The sequence below is a fragment of the Bos indicus x Bos taurus genome, chromosome 25 (assembly GCF_003369695.1).
Source record: "Bos indicus x Bos taurus breed Angus x Brahman F1 hybrid chromosome 25, Bos_hybrid_MaternalHap_v2.0, whole genome shotgun sequence".
Classification (NCBI taxonomy): Eukaryota; Metazoa; Chordata; class Mammalia; order Artiodactyla; family Bovidae; genus Bos; species Bos indicus x Bos taurus.
The window spans coordinates 24,470,406-24,490,391 of NC_040100.1; the positions used below are offsets into that span (position 1 = coordinate 24,470,406).

A 19,986-nucleotide genomic window follows, 5' to 3' on the forward strand; every position below is an offset into this window, starting at 1 on the left:
CCTCTCTCTCTAGGAGTGGTTGAATCTACTGCTTTGGTTGTTTGGTTGAGAAGACAAATTAGCCAGAAAGCATTTCTGTTCTCTAACAGCAATGAGATAGCAGAGTTTGTGAATTCCAGGCCCTTGGTCATCATCGGTTTCTTCCAGGTACTGCATTCAAGAGGTGGGAGGTGGCTTCTCAGTTTCTAAGGATTCCTATGTCTGGGAAGGTGCGTGGGGTGAAGAGAGGTCTTCCATTTAGGTTAATTCCATGCCCATTTTTCCTTTTTCAATGAGTGGTTTTCTGGGAAAACTGGAAGGATAAAAAAGAAAAAGTGGAAGCTGAAATGGCAGGAGGAGCTAACTACAAAGGCAGATAGTAATGGGGAGAAAGGAGAGGAGATTAGTATACTTTGAACTGGTTTTGATAGTATCAGATCAGATCAGTCGCTCAGTCGTATCCGACTCTTTGCGACCCCATGAATCGCAGCATGCCAGGCTGATCTTTTTGAGGTCCACTTAGAACATCAATGAATAATAAATGATTTTCAAATGGCCCCTGCTTTTGGAGAATGAGTTTTTTATACATCTTTGCTCATTTCCTGTAACTTTGATGACTCCTCCCTTTTTCTGAGCAGAAATCAGAACTTTGGGGTTATATTTATACATGGGGAGAATTTGTACTTTTTTCTCTCCCATATTACATTTTGACATTGTTTTGGGCCACGGTTTTCTTTCAAGCTAAAGAATGAAGGCTGAAACTACAGTTATATCTTAATATGAAGTTCATATTTGTTACTACATGTGATCAAATCAATGGCCTCTTCTGAAAGCAATTAAGGACTGTGTGTGCATGTGTGCTTAGTCACTCAGTTGTGTCCAACTCTGCAACCCCACTGACTGTAGGCTGCCAGGCTCTTCTGTCCATGGGGTTTCTCCAGGCAAGAATATTGGAGTAGGTTGCCATACCCTCCTCCAGGGGATCTTCCCAACCCAGGGATTGAAACCAGGTCTCCCACCTTGCAGGCAGATTCTTTACCATCTGAGCCACCAGGGAAGTCCATTTAAGGACTAAATGTTATTAATAAAAAGTCTCAACAACTGTGTTCAGACTTCACACTCATACTTGGAAAAGGTCAAGTTTATCAATTCTCTCTGTTTATCTCTGTGGATTTGCCTATTTTGACCTTAGTCATAGCCATAGAGGAGAAGGCAATGACAACCCACTCAAGTACTCTTGCCTGGAAAATCCCATGGATGGAGGAGCCTGGTGGGCTGCAGTCCATGGGGTCGTGAAGCGTTGGACACAACTGAGCGGCTTCACTTTCACTTTTTACTTTCATGCATTGGAGAAGGAAATGGAAACCCATTCCAGTATTCTTGCCTGGAGAATCCCAGGGACAGAGGAGCATGGTGGGCTGCCATCTATGGGGTTGCACAGAGTCAGACACGACTAATGTGACTTGGCAGCAGCAGCATAGCCATAGAAGTATTCTGGGTGTGAAACATCCATGAAGGTGGATTTAGGTAGCCTACCAAAACCACAGAACTTGGAAAGGTGAAGAGTTGAGTTAGTCACCATTTTCACCCTGTCCTTAAAATTGCTAGGCATTTTGCTTTCTGTCGAAGCCTCATCAAACATCTCTCTCCAAATAGGACTTGGAGGAAGAAGTAGCAGAGTTGTTCTATGATATGATTAAAGACTTTCCAGAACTAACGTTTGGAGCGATATCGATTAGACATGCCATTGGGCGTTACCATGTCACCCTTGACAGTGTTATAGTGTTCAAAAAGGTAAGACTTGAATTTTATTGCTAGTGACGGGTCTCTAGTTCAAAATAATGAACCATGCATGGGCTTTGGGTATAAATTCTGGTTCTGTACTTGTGAACTAAGTGGTATTGACTAGTTGGTTTCTGGGAAACCAGTCTCTAGACGTCTGTCTGACCTTTCCATCCATTTCCCATCGGGAGCTCTTCCTTTCCTTAACCAGTAAATGCCATTAATTAAGGCTCAGTCTTCTGCCCTGCATTTTCTTCTGGTCCATCCATATACCCATGATTTACAAATCTCCATCTCCAGCCAGACTCCTCTAATCTCCAGACCTTTAAATCCATCACCAGACGTCTCAACATGGTCAAGCCTAAAGTCATGACCTCCCTTCCAAACCCTCTTCTAGTATTCTCTCTCTCTTTTTGTGAATAGCAGAAACATTTATTCCACCCAGCAGCCACTGAAGAAAAGCAAAGTTCAAAAACCTTTCTTTGATTATCTTCTCAGTTATAAATAGAAATAGGCATTTTTGTCAAAGAAGACATACACATGGCACATGAACACAACACAAATGTTCAACATCATGAATCATAGGGAAATGCGATCCTCTCACAGTGCGATGTCACCATCACTCCCAGCTCCTCTGTAAACAAAATCAGAACACCTAGGCATCATTCTAACACCTCTCTCTTTTCCATCCCTGCTAACCGATCCATCAGCCCAATCCCATTGATTTTTAAATTTAAAATGTTCCATGAATCTATCCACTTCTTTCTATTGCTACCATCATAGATCAAGTTGACCATTCATATCCCACAGCCTAGTGCAACATACATTCAACTGGTCTACCACATTTTATCTTGTCCTCTAAAGAGATATCTTTTCAAAATTAAAATCTGATGGTTATTTTCCTTCTTCTCATTGAAAGCCCTTTAACAGTGTCCTATAATTTTTAGGATAAATATGAGTCTTTGATGAGACCCACAAGGCTTTCCACAGTCTAACCTCTATTACAAACTGCCCTCCTCTCCCTCTCTGGGATCTAGATCTGAGCTGTTCAATACAGCAACCACTAGTCACATGTGACTATTTACTGTAACATTGAAATGTTAGTTCTTCAATCAAACTAGCTATTAGTAGATAGTGGCTACTATATTTAATATCATTGATTTACAGAGCAAATCCATCATCTCAGAGAATTCTACTGAAGTGTTACTTTAGACTCTGTAGTTTGGTTCCTAGAATATGCATTATTCCTTCCCTACACAAAGCTAAATCCTTACAATAACCATGTTACTTAAAGACACGGCTCAGAGAGGTTAGGTTACTTGCTCAAGGCCACACAGGAAGTAGATGAAATGATCCAGATGCTGGTTGACTTCTCATAGGGAAGACTGTGAGCCATTGTGTTTTACTTAGGCCCATGAAAGTCTGAAAGATTTCAAGCTAGAGAATAAAATAACCTGATTTGTGTTTTTGAATGGACAACATAGAGTCCAGAAGTAGATCCATATGCATACTGAAATTTAGTATTTAATAAAGATGCTGTTTTAGACTAGTAGGCAGACTATGTTATTCAGTGACTAGCATTGAGAGAATTGGGTAGCCGTTTGAAAAAAGCTAAAGCTAAATCCATAAGTCATTCCTGCCACCAAATTAAATTTCAGCTTGATCCCTGATTTAAAAATATAATAAAACTGTGGAAAGACTAAAAGACGCCATAGGAGAATTTGCTTTCTAACCTTGGAGGGAGGGGAAAAGTCCCTTTATGAAGCATGACAGAAACCATAGAGAATATGAAAAGAAACCACTATTAAATTTGGACCATACAAAAAAACATTAAATTCTGAAGAATAAGTGAAGGTCACTCAGCCGTGTCCAGCTGTTTGCAACCCCATGGACTGTACAGTCCATGGAATTTTCCAGGCCAGAATACTGGAGTGGGTAGCCATTCCCTTCTCCAGGGGATCTTCCCAACCCAGGGATCAAACCCAGTTCTCCTGCATTGCAGGCAGATTCTTTACAAGCTGAGCTACCAAGGAAGCCCTCTGCAGAACAAACCCAGTCACAAAATAAAAAACGAAACAGCAAACTTGGCATTGCATTTAGGAGAGATTTGGTTTATGTTAATGGTTAAGAACATGGGCACTAGAGTCAGATTGCCTGAGCTGGAATTTTGGCTCCATGTCTTAGCTTAGCTTAGTTTAGCTTAGCTTAGCAACTCTGGGCAAGTCACTTCACTCCTCTGTGCCTCAATTTTCTCAACTGTAAAATGGGCAAAATAATAGTATATGGCTCAGTGAGATGTTATGAGGATTAAATGAGTTAATACATACATGTTTAGAACTGTGGCTGGTACAACTTGATCTCTCCATAAGTTTAATTAGTATTATTAAACTATTATTATGACCAGACAAGCGTGTAGGCTTTATCAAGAGGACAATATGGCTTATGTTTAAGAAAGAGTCGCATTTTAACATCACTCTGGCTGAAGTTTAGGGGACAGATTGAAGGGAAGCAGGGGGATAAGTTGGAAGACTATTAGGAAACTATTGTAGGAGCCCAGGAAATACGTTTGGATTAGAGGTTGGAATTGGTATAGATGTAGAGAAGGAGATGGAGTGGAGAGAAATAAGGAGATAGCTACTTTTTTCTCCTTCTCCCACAGACTTTGATCCTGTGCTACAGATAATTTATATCATTTTCTGTGTTAATCCAGTTCCTTCTGAGAAGCAGTCATCAAGCAGGATTAGTCATGCAAAAATTAGAGGAAATGCCTGTGAAGGAAAACAGAAAGGGGGGTGGGGAAACTTATCAGACCATGATGCAGATTCGACCCTTGGAAGGAAGGAAGGTGAAGTGGAAGTCTTTGATTGCAGTGTAGTCCTAAGAAAGTTCATCAAAGTCCTCCATAAGAGAAGTCCTGCATCTTCCAGAAATGGGCTTGCCTTAGTATCCTTGAAAAATTCATTGGTTAGGAGCAGTGTGTGAAAAACTGCTCAGCATCAGCACAAATACATTGACGAGATTTCAGAGCAAGGCAGATAGGGCTGTCAGTCAACTATACTCCCTGCTCTGTAGACCAGAGATTTTCATGGCTTCCCTATATCCATATTCCACCCTCAGGTTAGTCTGCTCAGATGTCTGTATTTATTAAGTATCTAGATTATATGTCACACCTGTTACCATGGTGTTTCCCTTTTATCCTAGGGGAAAATCGTACTATTTACATTTATTAAATGGTTATGTCATGGATGCTACTGCCGTCTAATTTTTTCTTCTATTGTCCAAGGGAAGAATTGTGAACCGCCAGGAGCTTATTAATGACAATGTCAACAAACAAATCCTCAATAAACTCATAAAAGAACAACTCACAGATCTTGTTATTGAATACAACACTGAGGTCAGTGAGCAAAGGGTCTCAGGAGGAGGGTAGCTGCGGTAGCTGTGTGCACAAAATGACTTGTTTTCTTTTGAATTTCAGAGTAGGGATCTGATTTACGAATTGAACATCCTGAATCACATGTTGCTCTTTGTCTCCAAAAGCTCTGAGTCATTTCGTATAATAATGCAGCATTACAAGTTGGCATCGAAGATATTCCAAAACAAGGTTTGTGGAAATTGCCATTGCTTTTTAGGGTTCTTTGGATAGGAATCAAAGCCCTGTAGACCCTGATGCCATCCATCTGCTTTGCTGACTGTAAATGAATCTAAGAAGAATTGGCATATTCATTTGTATACCTCCTGATTTGCAGTCTTCTTCCTGCCCAGTGTCTCTTTCTTTCTCACCAAAGCTTTGCTTTTCCTTCCCTCATCTTTTTGAGAAGCCTACTATGGTAACATGATTGTTTTGGCTGCTTTTTTGATGGACCAGGCTCTGCTAAGAGTGGGTGACTGCACTGTGGCTAGAATCTGGCCTGGAAGAGAGGGGAAAGCAAGACCTGAGGTCAGGGACTGTGAAAAGCCTGAAGATGTGAAGCAGTACAGACAGCAGTTGCTGGGGTTCTAGGATTCAGCATCAATAGGCTTTGGTGCAAATTCTCTTCCTCTTACAAATGATTTTGTCTTAGATGAGTTTAATCTCTCAGTCTCAGTCACTTTCAGTGAAAAACGGATAATTAGAGCAAGAATTAGAAGTGCTTTATGTAAAGGAATGAGCAAATGTACAATAAACAGTGCTTACTTTTATTATTATCATTAGAAACACATCAGTGTTTCCGAAGTATTATATCCATATATATGTAGTTACCACCGTCTGGAGTATGGAGGCTATTTACTTCCTTTTTCTCTTTATTTTTATAAGAAGTAAGGTAATAAAATTATTCTGAAATTTAAACAAAACAATTAAAAACTTTGAAGACTTAAATGAACACATAATAAAGCCACTATGCACCAACATATTTAAGACCATGCTACATCCCACATCATTATTCACCAGGAAAGCTGTTCTAATTACAGAAACATCTGTTGTAAATGCATTCCTGTGTGTGTGTGTATGTGTGTGTGTGTGTGTGTGTGTGTGTACGAGCTCAGTAGTGTCCTACTCATTGTGACCCCATGGACTGCAGCCCTCCAGGCTCCTCTGTCCATGGAATTTCCCAGGCAAGAATACTGGACTGGCTTGCCAGTTCCTTCTCCAGGGAATCTTTCCAACCCAGGGATCCAATCTGCTCGTCTTATGTCTCCTGAATTGGCAGGTGGGTTCTTTATCCCTAGCACAACCTGGGAAGCAATAGTTCCTGGTTTATTCAATTTTAACCTAGATTTTTGATGTAATTAAATTGATTACAATCTGATTGCTTTCCCGCTATTTTTGTTATAATGGTCAATTTGTTGTTGCTTAGTCACTAAGAGACGGAGAAGGCAATGGCACCCCCACTCCAGTACTGTTGCCCGGAAAATCCCATGGATGGAGGAGCCTTGTAGGCTGCAGTCCATGGGGTCGCTAAGAGTCGGACACGACTGAGCAACTTCACTTTCACTTTCCACTTTCATGCATTGGAGAAGGAAATGGCAACCCACTCCAGTGTTCTTGCCTGGGGAATCCCATGGACAGAGAAGCCTGGTGGGCTGCAGTCCATGGGGTCCCACAGAGTCGGACACAACTGAAGCGACTTAGCAGCAGCAGCAGCAGTCACTAAGAGAAGTGAAAGACAAAGCAGAAAAAGAAAATATACCCCTCTGAATGCAGAGTTTCAGAGAATAGTAAGGAGAGAGAAGAAAGCTTTCTTAAGTGAACAATGCAAAAAAAAAAAAAAAGAGGAAAACAATAGAATGGGAAAGACTAGAGATCTCTTTAAGAATAGAGATACCAAAGGAACATTTCATGCAAAGATAGACACAATAAAGGACAGAAATGGTATGGACCTAACAGAAGCAGAAGACAGTAAGAAGAGGTGGCAAAAATACACAGAAGAATTGTGCAAAAAAGATCTTCACGACCCAGATAATCACGATGGTGTGATCACTCACCTAGAGCCAGACATGCTGGAGTGCGAAGTCAAGTGGGCCTTAGGAAGCATCTCTGTGAACAAAGCTAGAGGAGGTGATGGAATTCCAGTTGAGTTATTTCAAATCCTAAAAGATGATGCTGTGAAAGTGCTGTACTCAACATGCCAGCAAATCTGGAAAACTCAGCAGTGGCCACAGGACTGGAAAAGGTCAGTTTTCATTCCAATCCCAAAGAAGGGCAATACCAAAGAATGTTCAAACTGTTGCATAATGGCACTCATTTCACATACTAGCAAAGTAATGCTCAAAATCCTTCAAGGTAGGCTTCAACAATATGTGAACCGAGAACTGCCAGATGTTCAAGCTGGATTTAGAAAAGGCAGACATACCAGAGATCAAACTGCCAGCATCCTCTGGATCATAGAAAAAGCAAGTTCAGTTTAGTTCAGTCCCTCAGTCATGTCCGACTCTTTGCAATCCCATGAATCACAGCATACCAGGCCTCCCTGTCCATCACCAACTCCTGAAAAAGCAAGAGAGTTCCAGAAAAAATCTATCCCTGATTAATTAACTATGCTAAAGCTTTTGACTGTGTAGATATCAATAAACAGTGGAAAATTCTTAAAGAGATGGGAATACCAGACCACCTGACCTACCTCCTGAGATACTTGTATGTAGGTCAAGGAGCAACAGTTAGAACTGTACATGGAACAACTGACCAGTTCAAAATCGGGAAAGGGATATATCAAGGCTGTATATTGTCACCCTGCTTATTTAACTTATATGCAGAGAGAGTACATCATGAGAAATTCCAGGCTGGATGAAGCACAAGCTGGAATCAAGATTGCCAGGAGAAATATCAATAACCTCAGATACGCAGATGACACCACCCTTATGGAAGAAAGTGAAGAGGAATTAAAGAGCCTCTTGGTGAAGGTTGAAAGAGGAGAATGGAAAAGCTAGCTTACAACTCAACATTCAGAAAACTAAGATCATGGCATCCAGCCCCATCACTTCATGGCAAATAGATGGGGAAACAATGGAAACAGTGACAGACTTTATTTTCTGGGCTCCAAAATCACTGTGGATAGTGACTGCAGCCATGAAACTAAAAGACACTTCTTGGAAGAAAAGCAATGACAAACCTAGAAAGTGGATTAAAAAGTAGAGACATCACTTTGCTGACAAATGTCCATATAGTCAAAGCTATGGTTTTTCCTGTAGTCATGTATGGATGTGAGAGCTGGACAGTAAAAAAGGCTGAGCACTGAAGAATTGATACTTTTGAACTGTGGTGCTGGAGAAGACTCTTGAGAGTCCCTTGAACAGCAAGGAGATCCAACCAGTCAATCCTAAAGGAACTCAACCCTAAATATTCATTGGAAGGACTGATGCTGAAACTGAAGCTCCAATACTCTGGCCACCTGATGCAAAGAGCTGATTCATAGATCCATTGACAAGACCCTGATGCTGGGAATGATTGAAGGCAGGAGGAGAAGGCAATGACAGAGGATGAGATGGTTGAATGGCATGACTGACTAAATGGATATGAGTTTGAGCAAACTCCAGGTGATGGTGAAGGACAGGGAAGTCTGGTGTGCTGCAGTCCATGGGGTGGCAAAGACTTGTACATGACTGAGCTACTGAACAACAAGTTGCTAAGTCATGTCCGACTCTTTTCTGACCCCATGGACTGTAGCCCTCCAGGCTTTTCTGTCCATGAGCTCTCCCAGCAAGAATACTGGGGTAGGTTGCCATTTTCTTCTCTAGAGGAATCTTCCTGACCCAGGGATTGTATGCACATCTCCTGAATCATCATGTGGATTCTTTACCACTGAGCCACCAGGGAAGCATAATTGCTTAGCCATAATTCTTCTAGATTGATTTTTTAATTTATCTCTTTAATCTAGATGGAATTTATTTTGGCATATATCAAAAGACTGAGGTTGTTGATTGCCTTTATCCCATTTAGCAAGCTTGTTGAATGTCATTTATGATTGTGCTCCATTTTTGAGGCAAAGTTATACAGTTGGATAAATATTATTCCAACAGGTCATGCCCCTTATCTTGTTCTCCTCTAACAAATGTTTACTGAAAATATACATGGTTTTAATATGTCTACTTTGTTTTTCACTCTCTCCCCAGCACCTGGAAGACTGTCTGATACACAGTAGACTCTTAATATTTTGAATCATGAATGACCTGAGAGTGTCCAAATCCAGAGTCTTCAAGAGCCTCTAAATGGTCTCCTTTCACATTTTCTTCTTATCTACAACCAGAGTGGCCTTTTTAAATTATCACCATGTCACACTCTGGCTTATTATTCTCAGAAACTTCTCATCTCTTTCATATCAACTCTCGGCTCCTCACTGTAGATCTGACCTTATCTCTCACCATCTCCCATGACTCTATCCCTCATGGTGTTGTAGCCACACTGGGCTGCCTCTCTGTTCTAGAACACTCTAAGTGTTCCCCATCCCTCCACCCAGGCCTTTTCAGTGACAGTCTTCACTGCTTAAATAAGTGATCCCCTGACTAGTTACTCATCACTCAGGTCCAAGCTCAAATGTCATCTCCTCAAATATGCTTTCTGACCTTCTATTGAGCCCCTATGTCACCCTATCTGTGCAGTCACTCTCTCACAATGCCCTGTCTCATTATCCAGTTGGCACTCACTCATTGCTATCTAGTTGATTCATTTCTTTACTCATTTCTTGCCTGTCTTCTCCACTAGAACGTGAGCTCCATGAAGGCATGAATTTTGTGTACCTTGTATCCCCAGTACTTGGTAAAATTCCTAGTAGCCACTCCACAAATAGGTGTAGAATGCATGGTTGAATGAGTTATGAGTTTCCTAGATGGAAGAATAATTTAGAATAATAATGAGTTGACATGTAGTGAGCAATTTTCTACCTCCCAGTCACTGAACTAAGCCTTTTATATACAGTATCCTGTTTCATTCTCACAGCAACCCTGTAATGTGGATACTATTGTAATTATCACTTTACAGATAAGAAAACTGTAGCACATAGAGGGGACATTACTGTTTTGCCCAAGGAACTGAGATGAAAGCTTAGGATCTCCTGACTTCCTGCAGTTGTATGTCTTGCACAAGGATGATGAAACCAGGATGACAGCTAGTGCCTGTCTATGCAGTGGTGTTCAGGACTGCACCTGATGAAAAGGAGCCTTTACAGAGATGCTGCATAGATGCTGCTATTTGCTTTTCATTAAGTGCCTTGCCGGGCTTCCCTGGGGGCTCAGACAGTTAAGAATCTCCCTGCAATGCAGGAGACTCGGATTCCATCTCTGGGTCAGGAAGATCCCCCAGAGAAGGGAATGGCTACCCACTCCAGTACTCTTCCTGGAGAATTCCATGGACAGAGGAACCTGATGGGCTACAGTCCATGGGGTTACAAAGAGTCAGACATGACTGAGCAGCTCAAACTACTACCACTACAAGTGCCCTCCCGTAGCTTCCCACAGTTTCTCTCCCTCGCCCTCTCCATAACTCCAGTCCAGACAGACATGGGTTTCATTTGATTTTGCAGATCCTTTTCATCCTTGTGGATACAGATGTGCCCAGAAATAGACGTGTCTTCAAATACTTCCAGATCAGAGAGGTCGATGTCCCATGTATCCAAATCATAAACTTAAGCTCCGATGCAAGGTACAAAATGCCTTTCGAGGAAATAACCTACGAAAACCTCCGGAACTTCGGCCAGAGCTTCCTGAATAGAAAGGCTAAGGTAAACCCGTCCCTGGATAATGATTATTCAGAACCTCAAAATAATTCTTTTTTGGCTGTGCTGGGTCTTCACTGCTTCGCTTAGCCTTTCTCTAGTTGCAGTGAGCGGTGGCTACTCTTCGTTGTGATGCTCGGGCTTCTCATTGTGTTGGCTTCTCTTATTTCCCAACATAGGTTCTAGGCAAGCTTGGATTCAGTAGTTGTGGTATACAACCTTAGTTGCCCTGAAGCATGTGGAATCTTCCTTGACTAGGGATTGAACCCACGCCCCCTGCATTGGCAGGCAGAATCTTATCCACTGTGCCACCAGGGAGGTCCTCAAAATAATTTTTTCTGTCATTCCGCTGGCTTTGGGCATCTGAATGGAAAAGTCAGTCTTACGTTTCTTGTGATGAAATACCCGCATCTCCCCATCTCAAATCTATTCAACGTTTGATATGTCCTGACCTTATAATTCCACCATTAATTCGTTATTCTTAATTTTAAGACATTTTCTCTATAGGAATCTCCAATTGAAATGAGCACTCCCAGCCTGGCATTGTCTCAAAGTAGGTTCTTACTCTTCTTTCAGACTCTAAAGTGAAAGATTTACTTGGGCACAGGGTAGATGCTTGCTTGGGGGAGAAGATGGGGTGGCATATATGGAGCAATCAGGACTTAACCTCAAAGACTTTAGGGACTAAGGAGGAGAGGCTTCAAAAAGAGGGCTACAAACACTATGTTGCCCCATTACATAACCACCTGCTGTTTATTTAGCTCTTGCTGTATCCTCAACCACCTTTCTGAGTTACTTCCTGCTGAGTTAGGTGATCATATTGTTTATTTTTCCAAATGTGGACACTTTTGAGAGTAATGGGAGCATTCTTTGGAAGTATTTTAAATGGCAGGAATAAACTGGGGTACTCCAGGCAAACAGGAATGTATGATCACCTTATTTTGGAGGGCTCCCTCTACTTCTGTCCATCCCCCCACAGACACTGCTTCCTCTGCAGCCTTCTCAAATGAAAGCTGATTTTTATTTTATGTACAGCATTATCACACACCAGTTGGTAAGGCTGGTGTCCTCCATGCCACTTCTAAACCATTTCTCTTCCTCTTGGCTTTTAAAAACTCCAAATTCTTTAGATTCCATGCCTTTGGACTTTAGACCACCAGCTCCTGCCTCCCATGGCTGTCCTGGTCACTTCCCTTTCACTTTCTGAGGATGCAGACATGCCCTCTACCCCTATTCTGTCCTTATTTACAGAGATGTCAATATCCAAAACCCTCATCTCTTCTCCAGTAATGGTATGTCCATGCCTTCTCAGCCACTTGCTCTTAGGGCCATACTCTAGAGATGGCAGCCCCTCTGAAAGCCTGATTTCACCCTTCCTGTCCCCTCAGTTCCCTTCCCTAGTAGCCACATGGCTACAACCCCTTACCCTTTTCTCGTGGCTCCAGTCTCCTGATCTTATTTCATAATCCCTTTAATGCCCTCCTTTGTTAACTTGGATTCCATGTCCATCACCCTGATGATGATTCCCTTAACTCCTCCGTCCCTTCCACCTTCTACCTCCTCTACATCCCCTAGCATTTCCCAGGCAAAATCACAACTCCAGTTGAACCCACTTAACTTTCCTATAGATTCTAGGCCAATTCTGGAAAAAAAGAACATCACCCTGAGGCAGGCTGGCTTCATGGAGTCACAAACCAAACCCCCTGTGGGCTCTTAGAAATGTTCTGACATTTATAGAAATTTCACTTAATGTGTTCATTCTCTTAATCTTGGAGTCTATTTCTCCTCAACCTCATTCCTACTTTCAGTCTGAGCTGAGTATTCTAATATATCCCTAAGAAAATAGAAGGTTTCAGACAGGGTCCCCTCATTTTCTATCACCACATCTGCAGATCTAAGATGGAGTTCTGCCTGTCCTCTTTTTCTCATTCTGGTTATATCTCAGGAGGTGTTTGTCTTCCTCTCAAGGACCAGCACATCCTCTTGTGTTCTTGGGACAAAGAAGAGCATCTTTCATCTGACCTATAAGATGTCACGAGTCTGATCTGGCCCATTACTAATTCTCCATCATTTTCTCCATTTCCCATCCCTCACATCCAGTCCCCTCACAAAGAATCTTCAGGTCCTTTCCAGAGGTGGGGGTAGGGATGAGGGAAGCTATTGTAGGTGACAAGGCTGGTGAGTTGGACAAAGACCACACAGCAAGGACTTGTAAGAATATTAAGGACTTGGTATTCTAAAAGCAATGGGAAGCCACATTTGCCTGGTGAAAGTAGAACCTGCTTTTAGAATAAAGGTGTGAAGAGGATTAGGAGGAGATAAAGAGAGGACACTGTAATAACAGTGACCTAGATGAGAGATGAAAGCTACCTGGCCAAAGTAGTAGCAGTGCAGACAGAAAGGTGTGAATTCAAGAGATATTCAGAAAACAATGGTTGCAAAGAAAAATACATGTTCTGAGATTTTTCATCGCCTCCTTTAAAGAGAAGCAAGAACTGAGTTCATTTTTTCATTTGTTCACAATATTGACTGAGGTCTCATGATGTACCAGTACTCAGTGGTACTCAATGATAAGGGAAGAAAAGTCCTTTGTGAGGACTCAGATAGGGACACATTAATCACATAACCATAAAATAAATATAAATGATAAATAAGTGATACAGGAAAAGTACCAAGTATTATGAGAATTTATGAAAGCAGGGCTGTGACCTAGTCTGGGGGAGAGTCAGGGAAATCTTCCTCTGAGATCATTCTGAAAGACAAATCTAAGTTAGAGATAATTCTGATAGAGAAGGGAGCATGGGAATGAGGAAGTGGGCAGAAGGCTAGTCCTTTGAGTGAATAGACCAGTGTGGCTGAAGAAAGCGAGGAAACAATGATGAATGTGGAAAAGGTGGCGGAAAACAAAGTATAATATATATTTTATAGGTGACATAAGTGATCCTAGTTTGATTCTTGGAATAATTGAGGACAGCTATATTTTTGGGAGAAGGGACATAGTCTAGTTTAGATGTTAATGATATGAAACCCACTCTCATCTAAGAATTCTAAGAATCATGTATTTGGAATTCTGGAATCCACCCTGGTTTGGGACTCTGCTGCCTTCTCAGCCCTCTGACTCCAGTGCCCTGGACAATCCAGGTTACACATTTAGCTCATGACCTTTCTTAACATTTCAAATGCTTTCCCAAGGCTGCTATAAAAACAAGAGAAAATTTTCTATTGTTTCCAGCCGTGGTGGGGACCCCAACTGCCAACCCATTTCTGGAGGCTGTTAAAATGTCTCAAATTTATTTCCTAGAAACATCTATCCAGTGAAGAAATTCCAAATTATTGGGACCAGGGGCTGGTTAAGCAGCTTGTTGGGAAGAACTTCAATGTCGTCGTGTTTGACAAGGAAAGGGACGTGTTTGTGATGTTCTGTGAGTATCTCTGCAGGGGCCTCTGGAGGCCGTGCCTCTAACGTTACTTTTTCAAGTGGAGGTTCCTGAATTCTTGGGTACCAAAATCTCCAAAACCTACCAAAGCATCATGCCAAGAATGGTCTTCAGATATCCATAGTTTGGCTCAAGATGCTATCAGCTACAAAGCAACTCTCCCCCCAGATCAAATTCTTGAAGCGTGTGGAATACCTTTCACGTAATCGAAGCCTGTGGCTATTTGTAACAACAGTAATACTGATGGCTAACGCTGATTGGATGCTAGAGCCGCCAGGCCTGCACCATCACACTACACTAGCTCACTCAATCCTCACACCTTACTTTTGAAAGTAGCTACTTTATTGCTCTCACCTTACAGGTGAGTATACAGAGTCCCAGGGAAGTGAAACTTTACTGAAGTTAGGCAGCTAGTGGGTGACCTTAAGTAAGTAAGGGATTGGAACCTAGTCAGCCTGAATCCAGTGGCTGCACGGGTAACTGCTGTACCAGCATAAGTTAAGTAACATCAAATAGCCCATATTTAACATACCTGAGCTGGGGCAACCAAAATGAAGACTCACATCATACATGTAAAAGACCTGGAACAGTGTCTGGCATGTTGTAAGCACAGATAAAAGGCAGGTACTATTTATTGCCATTGTTTCCCTTGTTATGACTGTTTCCAGTGTTCACCCAGGGACTGTTGCTCTTCCTCCATTGTTTCTGATTTGCATGTGAAACCAAAGCGAAGGGACCTTCTCTTTTACCCTGAGACACAGAGAAGGGTGGCAATGCAGTGACTTCAGATACCTCTTTTACTTAACAGGAGGAGCTGATATTTATTGAGCACTGATGAGTTTGCTGTTTATACACCTGCTCTCATTCCTCCTCCAACCAAGCCTCTTAGGAAGGTACAGTGGATTTCCCCATGATACAGATCAGGGAACCTAGCCTCAGAGAGAAGAATTACTTTACCCCAGATCCCATAGCAAGTAAACTGCAAGACAAAAAGTTCAAATCCAGGTCTGATGCCATCATTTCCTAGAGGGTGAAACAAGGACTGGGTTACATTATGCAGGCCTTTAAAACTCTCATTAAAATGGACATTCATCCACGGAGCCAGGTGTTTATAAGTCTGCATGGCTGAATAACCATGATCTTTTGCCTTTAAGTGAGAGCCTGGGGAGGCCTTTCTTTGCTCGTCTGACACTGGGAGTCTTGAGAATGCTCACTTGGTTCTGGTAAAAAACCAGTGGTCTCATTTTTTTGGAATCAGGGTTGTCAGATTAGCCTCACAACCATAGCCATTAGGCCCCCTTGGGTTCCCACCCAGGGCCTGTTGATCTCCAGGGAAGCTGCCAGGATGCAGCCAGGAGAGTAGATGATCACAGAGGCACTCAGTCTGTAAATGGAGGGATAATCATCCAAATGTAATACCCAGGGACTTTGAGCCACTCCTCCGACAAAGCCAGAATCTTTAATGGAACGAATAAGGCAAGGTTGTTTCCCTTCCATGGTTGGAGCTGGTCCCAATTCTCCCCACAGTTCCAGGTGTCTGGACTGTCCACAGAGCTTAGGGAACTATCTGGAGGGAAGTCCAGTGTCTCTTTCCCAGGGATAGTTGTACTTAGCTCAACCTCATGTTCACTTCCTAGGTGGACTCTCCTCCGTGGGACTGAAAGGAGTGTGATACAATGGTCACAAGTCAAAGCAGCCTGTCTGCTAATCCCACTTCCTCTGCTTAAATCACTAAGTGACCTTGAGTTGTAAGCTTAACCACTGTTGGAAAACTCTTGTGCTCTCTCTCACATACACAAATACACATACTTTTTGGCAGAACATAAATATTTTTTTCTTGGTTTGGTTTTCCTCTTCAGCTGGATAGAAGGAAATGTTAAAGGGAAATCAGAGAATAGAAGAAAATGTCCCAACATGTTAATGTCTGAGTGGAAAGGGGACTAGGTTATTTTTTTTTTTTTTCTAGTTTATGTAGTGATGATCAGATACTATAGCTGAAATGTAAGATAACCTAAGTGAAGTAAGTGAAAGTGAAAGTTGCTCAGTTGTGTCTGACTCTATAGTCCATGGAATTCTCCAGGCCAGAATACTGGAGTGGGCAGCCATTCCCTTCTCCAGGGGATCTTCCCAACCCAGGGGTCAAACCCTGGTCTCCCACATTGCAGGTGGGTTCTTTACCAGCTGAGCCAGGAGGGAAGCCCAAGAATACTGGGGTTGGTAGCCTATCCCGTCTCCAGCAGATCTTCCTGACCCAGGAATCGAACTGGGGTCTCCTGCATTGCAGGCGGTTTCTTTACCAACTGAGCTATCAGGGAAGCCCAAGATAACCTAACATACTATTAAAAGAGACAGGGAGTGCAATTTGCATGGCAGCAGACCATTAGTGGAGCACAGTGATGGTGTCTACGGGGGAGTGTGGCTTTCAGGGTCTTTATGAGTGTGAGCTTGAGTGATGGCCCTTCTTTTCCAGATGCACCCTGGTCCCAGAAGTGCATGGTGTTATTCCCAGTGTTGGAAGAACTGGGCAGAAAGTATCAAAACCACTCCACAGTCACCATCGCCAAGATTGACATCACAGCAAATGACATTGAGCTGACGTACCAGGACCGGTACCCCTTCTTCAGACTCTTCCCCACTGACTCTCAAAAAGTGAGGGGCTCTTGGGATTCACATAACTGGAAATGTTATATTATTGTCAAGGACTCTGTTTCTCTCAGTCTCCCTCTACCTTTTACAAAATCAACTTCATTCTCAGCTCCAACTCTTATTATCTTTTCATATTCAAGTTAGAGAAAAATTTCCACTAGCTTTCAGAAAATTCCCAACTCAGTCTGATTGGGTCCCCCTAACCCAATCATTGTGGCAAAGGGGATGTTGGTGTTTTGATAGTCAGGCCTAGGTCAAATGGTTCCCTCTGGTATTAAAGCTGAGCTTCACTCAGACTATATGGAATAAGGTAAGGGGAGTCACCATGTGAATATTGGGGGTGGGGTGGTACCAGAAGAAGGAAGACTGCATGATGGAGACAATTAAGTACTTTACACTTTGGTTATAGAGCCATTGAACATCACCAGTGTTCATGGAATACATACTTCATGCTACTTTGGTATGTGGGGAAGGACGTCAAAGAATCACAAGCCAAGGTCCCTGATCCCAGGAAGAGTACGATTAAGTGTTGGGTAAAGTCATGGAATGTGAAGTCAAGTGGGCCTTAGGAAGTATCACTGCGAACAAAGCTAGTGCAGATAATAGAATTCCAGTTGAGCTGGAATTCCAGTTGAGCTATTTCAAATCCTAAAAGATGATGCTGTGAAAATGCTGCACTCAATATGTCAGCAAATTTGGAAAACTCAGCAGTGGCCACAGGACTGGAAAAGTTTTCATTCCAATCCCAAAGAAAGGAAATGCCAAAGAATGCTCAAGCTACTGCACAATTTCACTCATCTCACATGCTAGTAAAGGAATGCTCAAAATTCCCCAAGTCAGGCTTCAGCAATATGTGAACAGTGAACTTCCAGATGTTCAAGCTGGTTTTAGAAAAGGCAGAGGAACCAGAGATCAAATTGCCAACATTTGCTGGATCATCGGAAAAGCAAGAGAGTTCCAGAAAAACATCTATTTCTGCTGTATTGACTATGCCAAAGCCTTTGATTGCGTGGATCACAATAAACTGTGGAAAATTCTGAAAGAGATGGGAATACCAGACCACCTGACCTGCCTCTTGAGAAACCTGTATACAGATCAGGAAGCAACAGTTAGAACTGAACATGGAACAACAGACTGGTTCCAAATAGGAAAAGGAGTACGTCAAGGCTGTATATTGTCACCCTGCTTTATTTAACGTCTATGCAGAGTACATCATGAGAAATGCTGGGCTGGAAAAAGCACAAGCTGGAATCAATATTGCCAGGAGAAATATCAATAACCTCAGATATGCATATGACACCACCCTTATGGGAGAAAGTGAAGAAGAATTAAAGAGCCTCTTGATGAAAGTGAAAGAGGAGAGTAAAGATGTTGGCTTAAAGCTCAACATTCAGAACACTAAGATCATGCCATCTGGTCCCATCACTTCATGGAAAATAGATGAGGAAGCAGGGTAAACAGTGGTTGGCTTTATTTTGCTGGGATCCAAAATCACTGCAGATGGTGATTGCAGCCATGAATGCCATGCAGGCATTCCAAGCTTACTCCTTGGAAGGAACGTTATGACCAACCTAGACAGCATATTCAAAAGCAGAGACATTACTTTGCCAACAAAGGTCCATCTAGTCAAGGCTATGGTTTTTCCAGTGATCATGTATGGATGTGAGAGTTGGACTGTGAAGAAAGCTGAGTGCCAAAGAATTGATGCTTTTGAACTGTGGTGTTGAAGAAGACTCTTGAAAGTCCCTTGGACTGCAAGAAGATCCAACCAGTCCATCCTAAAGGAGATCAGTCTTGGGTGTTCATTGGAAGGACTGATGTTGAAGCTGAAACTCCAGTATTTTGGCCACCTGATGCGAAGAGCTGACTCATTTGAAAAGACCCTGATGCTGGGAAAGATTGAAGATGGGAGGAGAAGGGGATGACAGAGGATGAGATGGTTGGACGGTATCACCAACTCAATGGACGTGAGTTTGGGTAAACTCCAGGAGTTGGTGATGGACAGAGAGGCCTGGCGTGCTGCGGTTCATGGAGTCGCAAAAAGTTGGACACGACTGAGTGACTGATTTGAACTGAACTGAAGGTCATGGTATAGCCTCATCTCCAAATGCAATTGACATTAAATAGGGCAGATTCTGGAGGGCTTATATGGCTGGAAGTCTTCATGAAAATATGACACTTTGAAGAATGGTAGGGATTTAAATCAGAAGTGTGTGAATTATAAGTAGGGAGTATAATATAAACAAGGGGGTAGGCGGAGGGCTAACCACAGAACTGTGAAAGAGATGTCATCCTCCTGGTGTAGAAGATGCACATGGAAAATGAGGCTAGATTGAAAGGGTGGATGGACCTGGTTCAGATCTTCAGTTATCTGAAAAGGAGTTTAGACAGCCAGAGGGCAGTAAACAGTTTCCTAATCTTCTTAAAGACTGAAAAAGGAAAGGAAGCTAGTGATAACTGAGCAAGAACATACGCCAGACCTTTTGTAAAACAAATATTCTCATTCTTTAGTGATAAAATAGCATATATATCTAGATGTAGATATATATAGTGCTCCTATGAGTCAAGCGTTGTTTTAACTGCCTTTTGCACGCTGTTTGCGACCCCATGGACTGTTAGCCCACCAGGCTTCTCTGTCCATGAGATTTCCTAGGCAAGAGTATGGGAGTGGATTGCCATTTTTTTTTCTCCAGGGGCTCTTCCCAGCCCAGGAATAGAACCCAGGTCTCCTGCATTGCAGGCAGGTTTACCTCTGAGCAACCAGGGAAGCCTCCTTTTCACATAGTAACTCGTTAAATCCAAAGAACACCACCATGAGCAAGGAACTGTTATTATCTTCATCTTACAGTTAAGGAAACTGAGTCATAGAGTGGTTAAGCTTCCAGACAACACTGCAAAGTGATGAAGCCAGGGATTGAGCCCCAACAGTGTGGCCCCATAGTTCTTGCTCTGAACAA

At 42.4% G+C, this 19,986-nt stretch overlaps 1 protein-coding gene across 1 annotated transcript in view; it reads left to right on the forward strand.

Moving 5' to 3' along the window:
- Nucleotides 1-19,986, forward strand: part of PDILT (protein disulfide isomerase like, testis expressed) — a 44,669-nt gene that overhangs the window by 23,221 nt on the left and 1,462 nt on the right. The window contains exons 3-9 of the mRNA XM_027528225.1: nucleotides 14-147; nucleotides 1,636-1,773; nucleotides 5,045-5,155; nucleotides 5,237-5,362; nucleotides 10,755-10,952; nucleotides 14,248-14,368; nucleotides 16,854-17,032. Coding sequence (XP_027384026.1) covers nucleotides 14-147; nucleotides 1,636-1,773; nucleotides 5,045-5,155; nucleotides 5,237-5,362; nucleotides 10,755-10,952; nucleotides 14,248-14,368; nucleotides 16,854-17,032 — 1,007 coding nt within the window. The remainder of the gene's footprint in view (nucleotides 1-13; nucleotides 148-1,635; nucleotides 1,774-5,044; nucleotides 5,156-5,236; nucleotides 5,363-10,754; nucleotides 10,953-14,247; nucleotides 14,369-16,853; nucleotides 17,033-19,986) is intronic.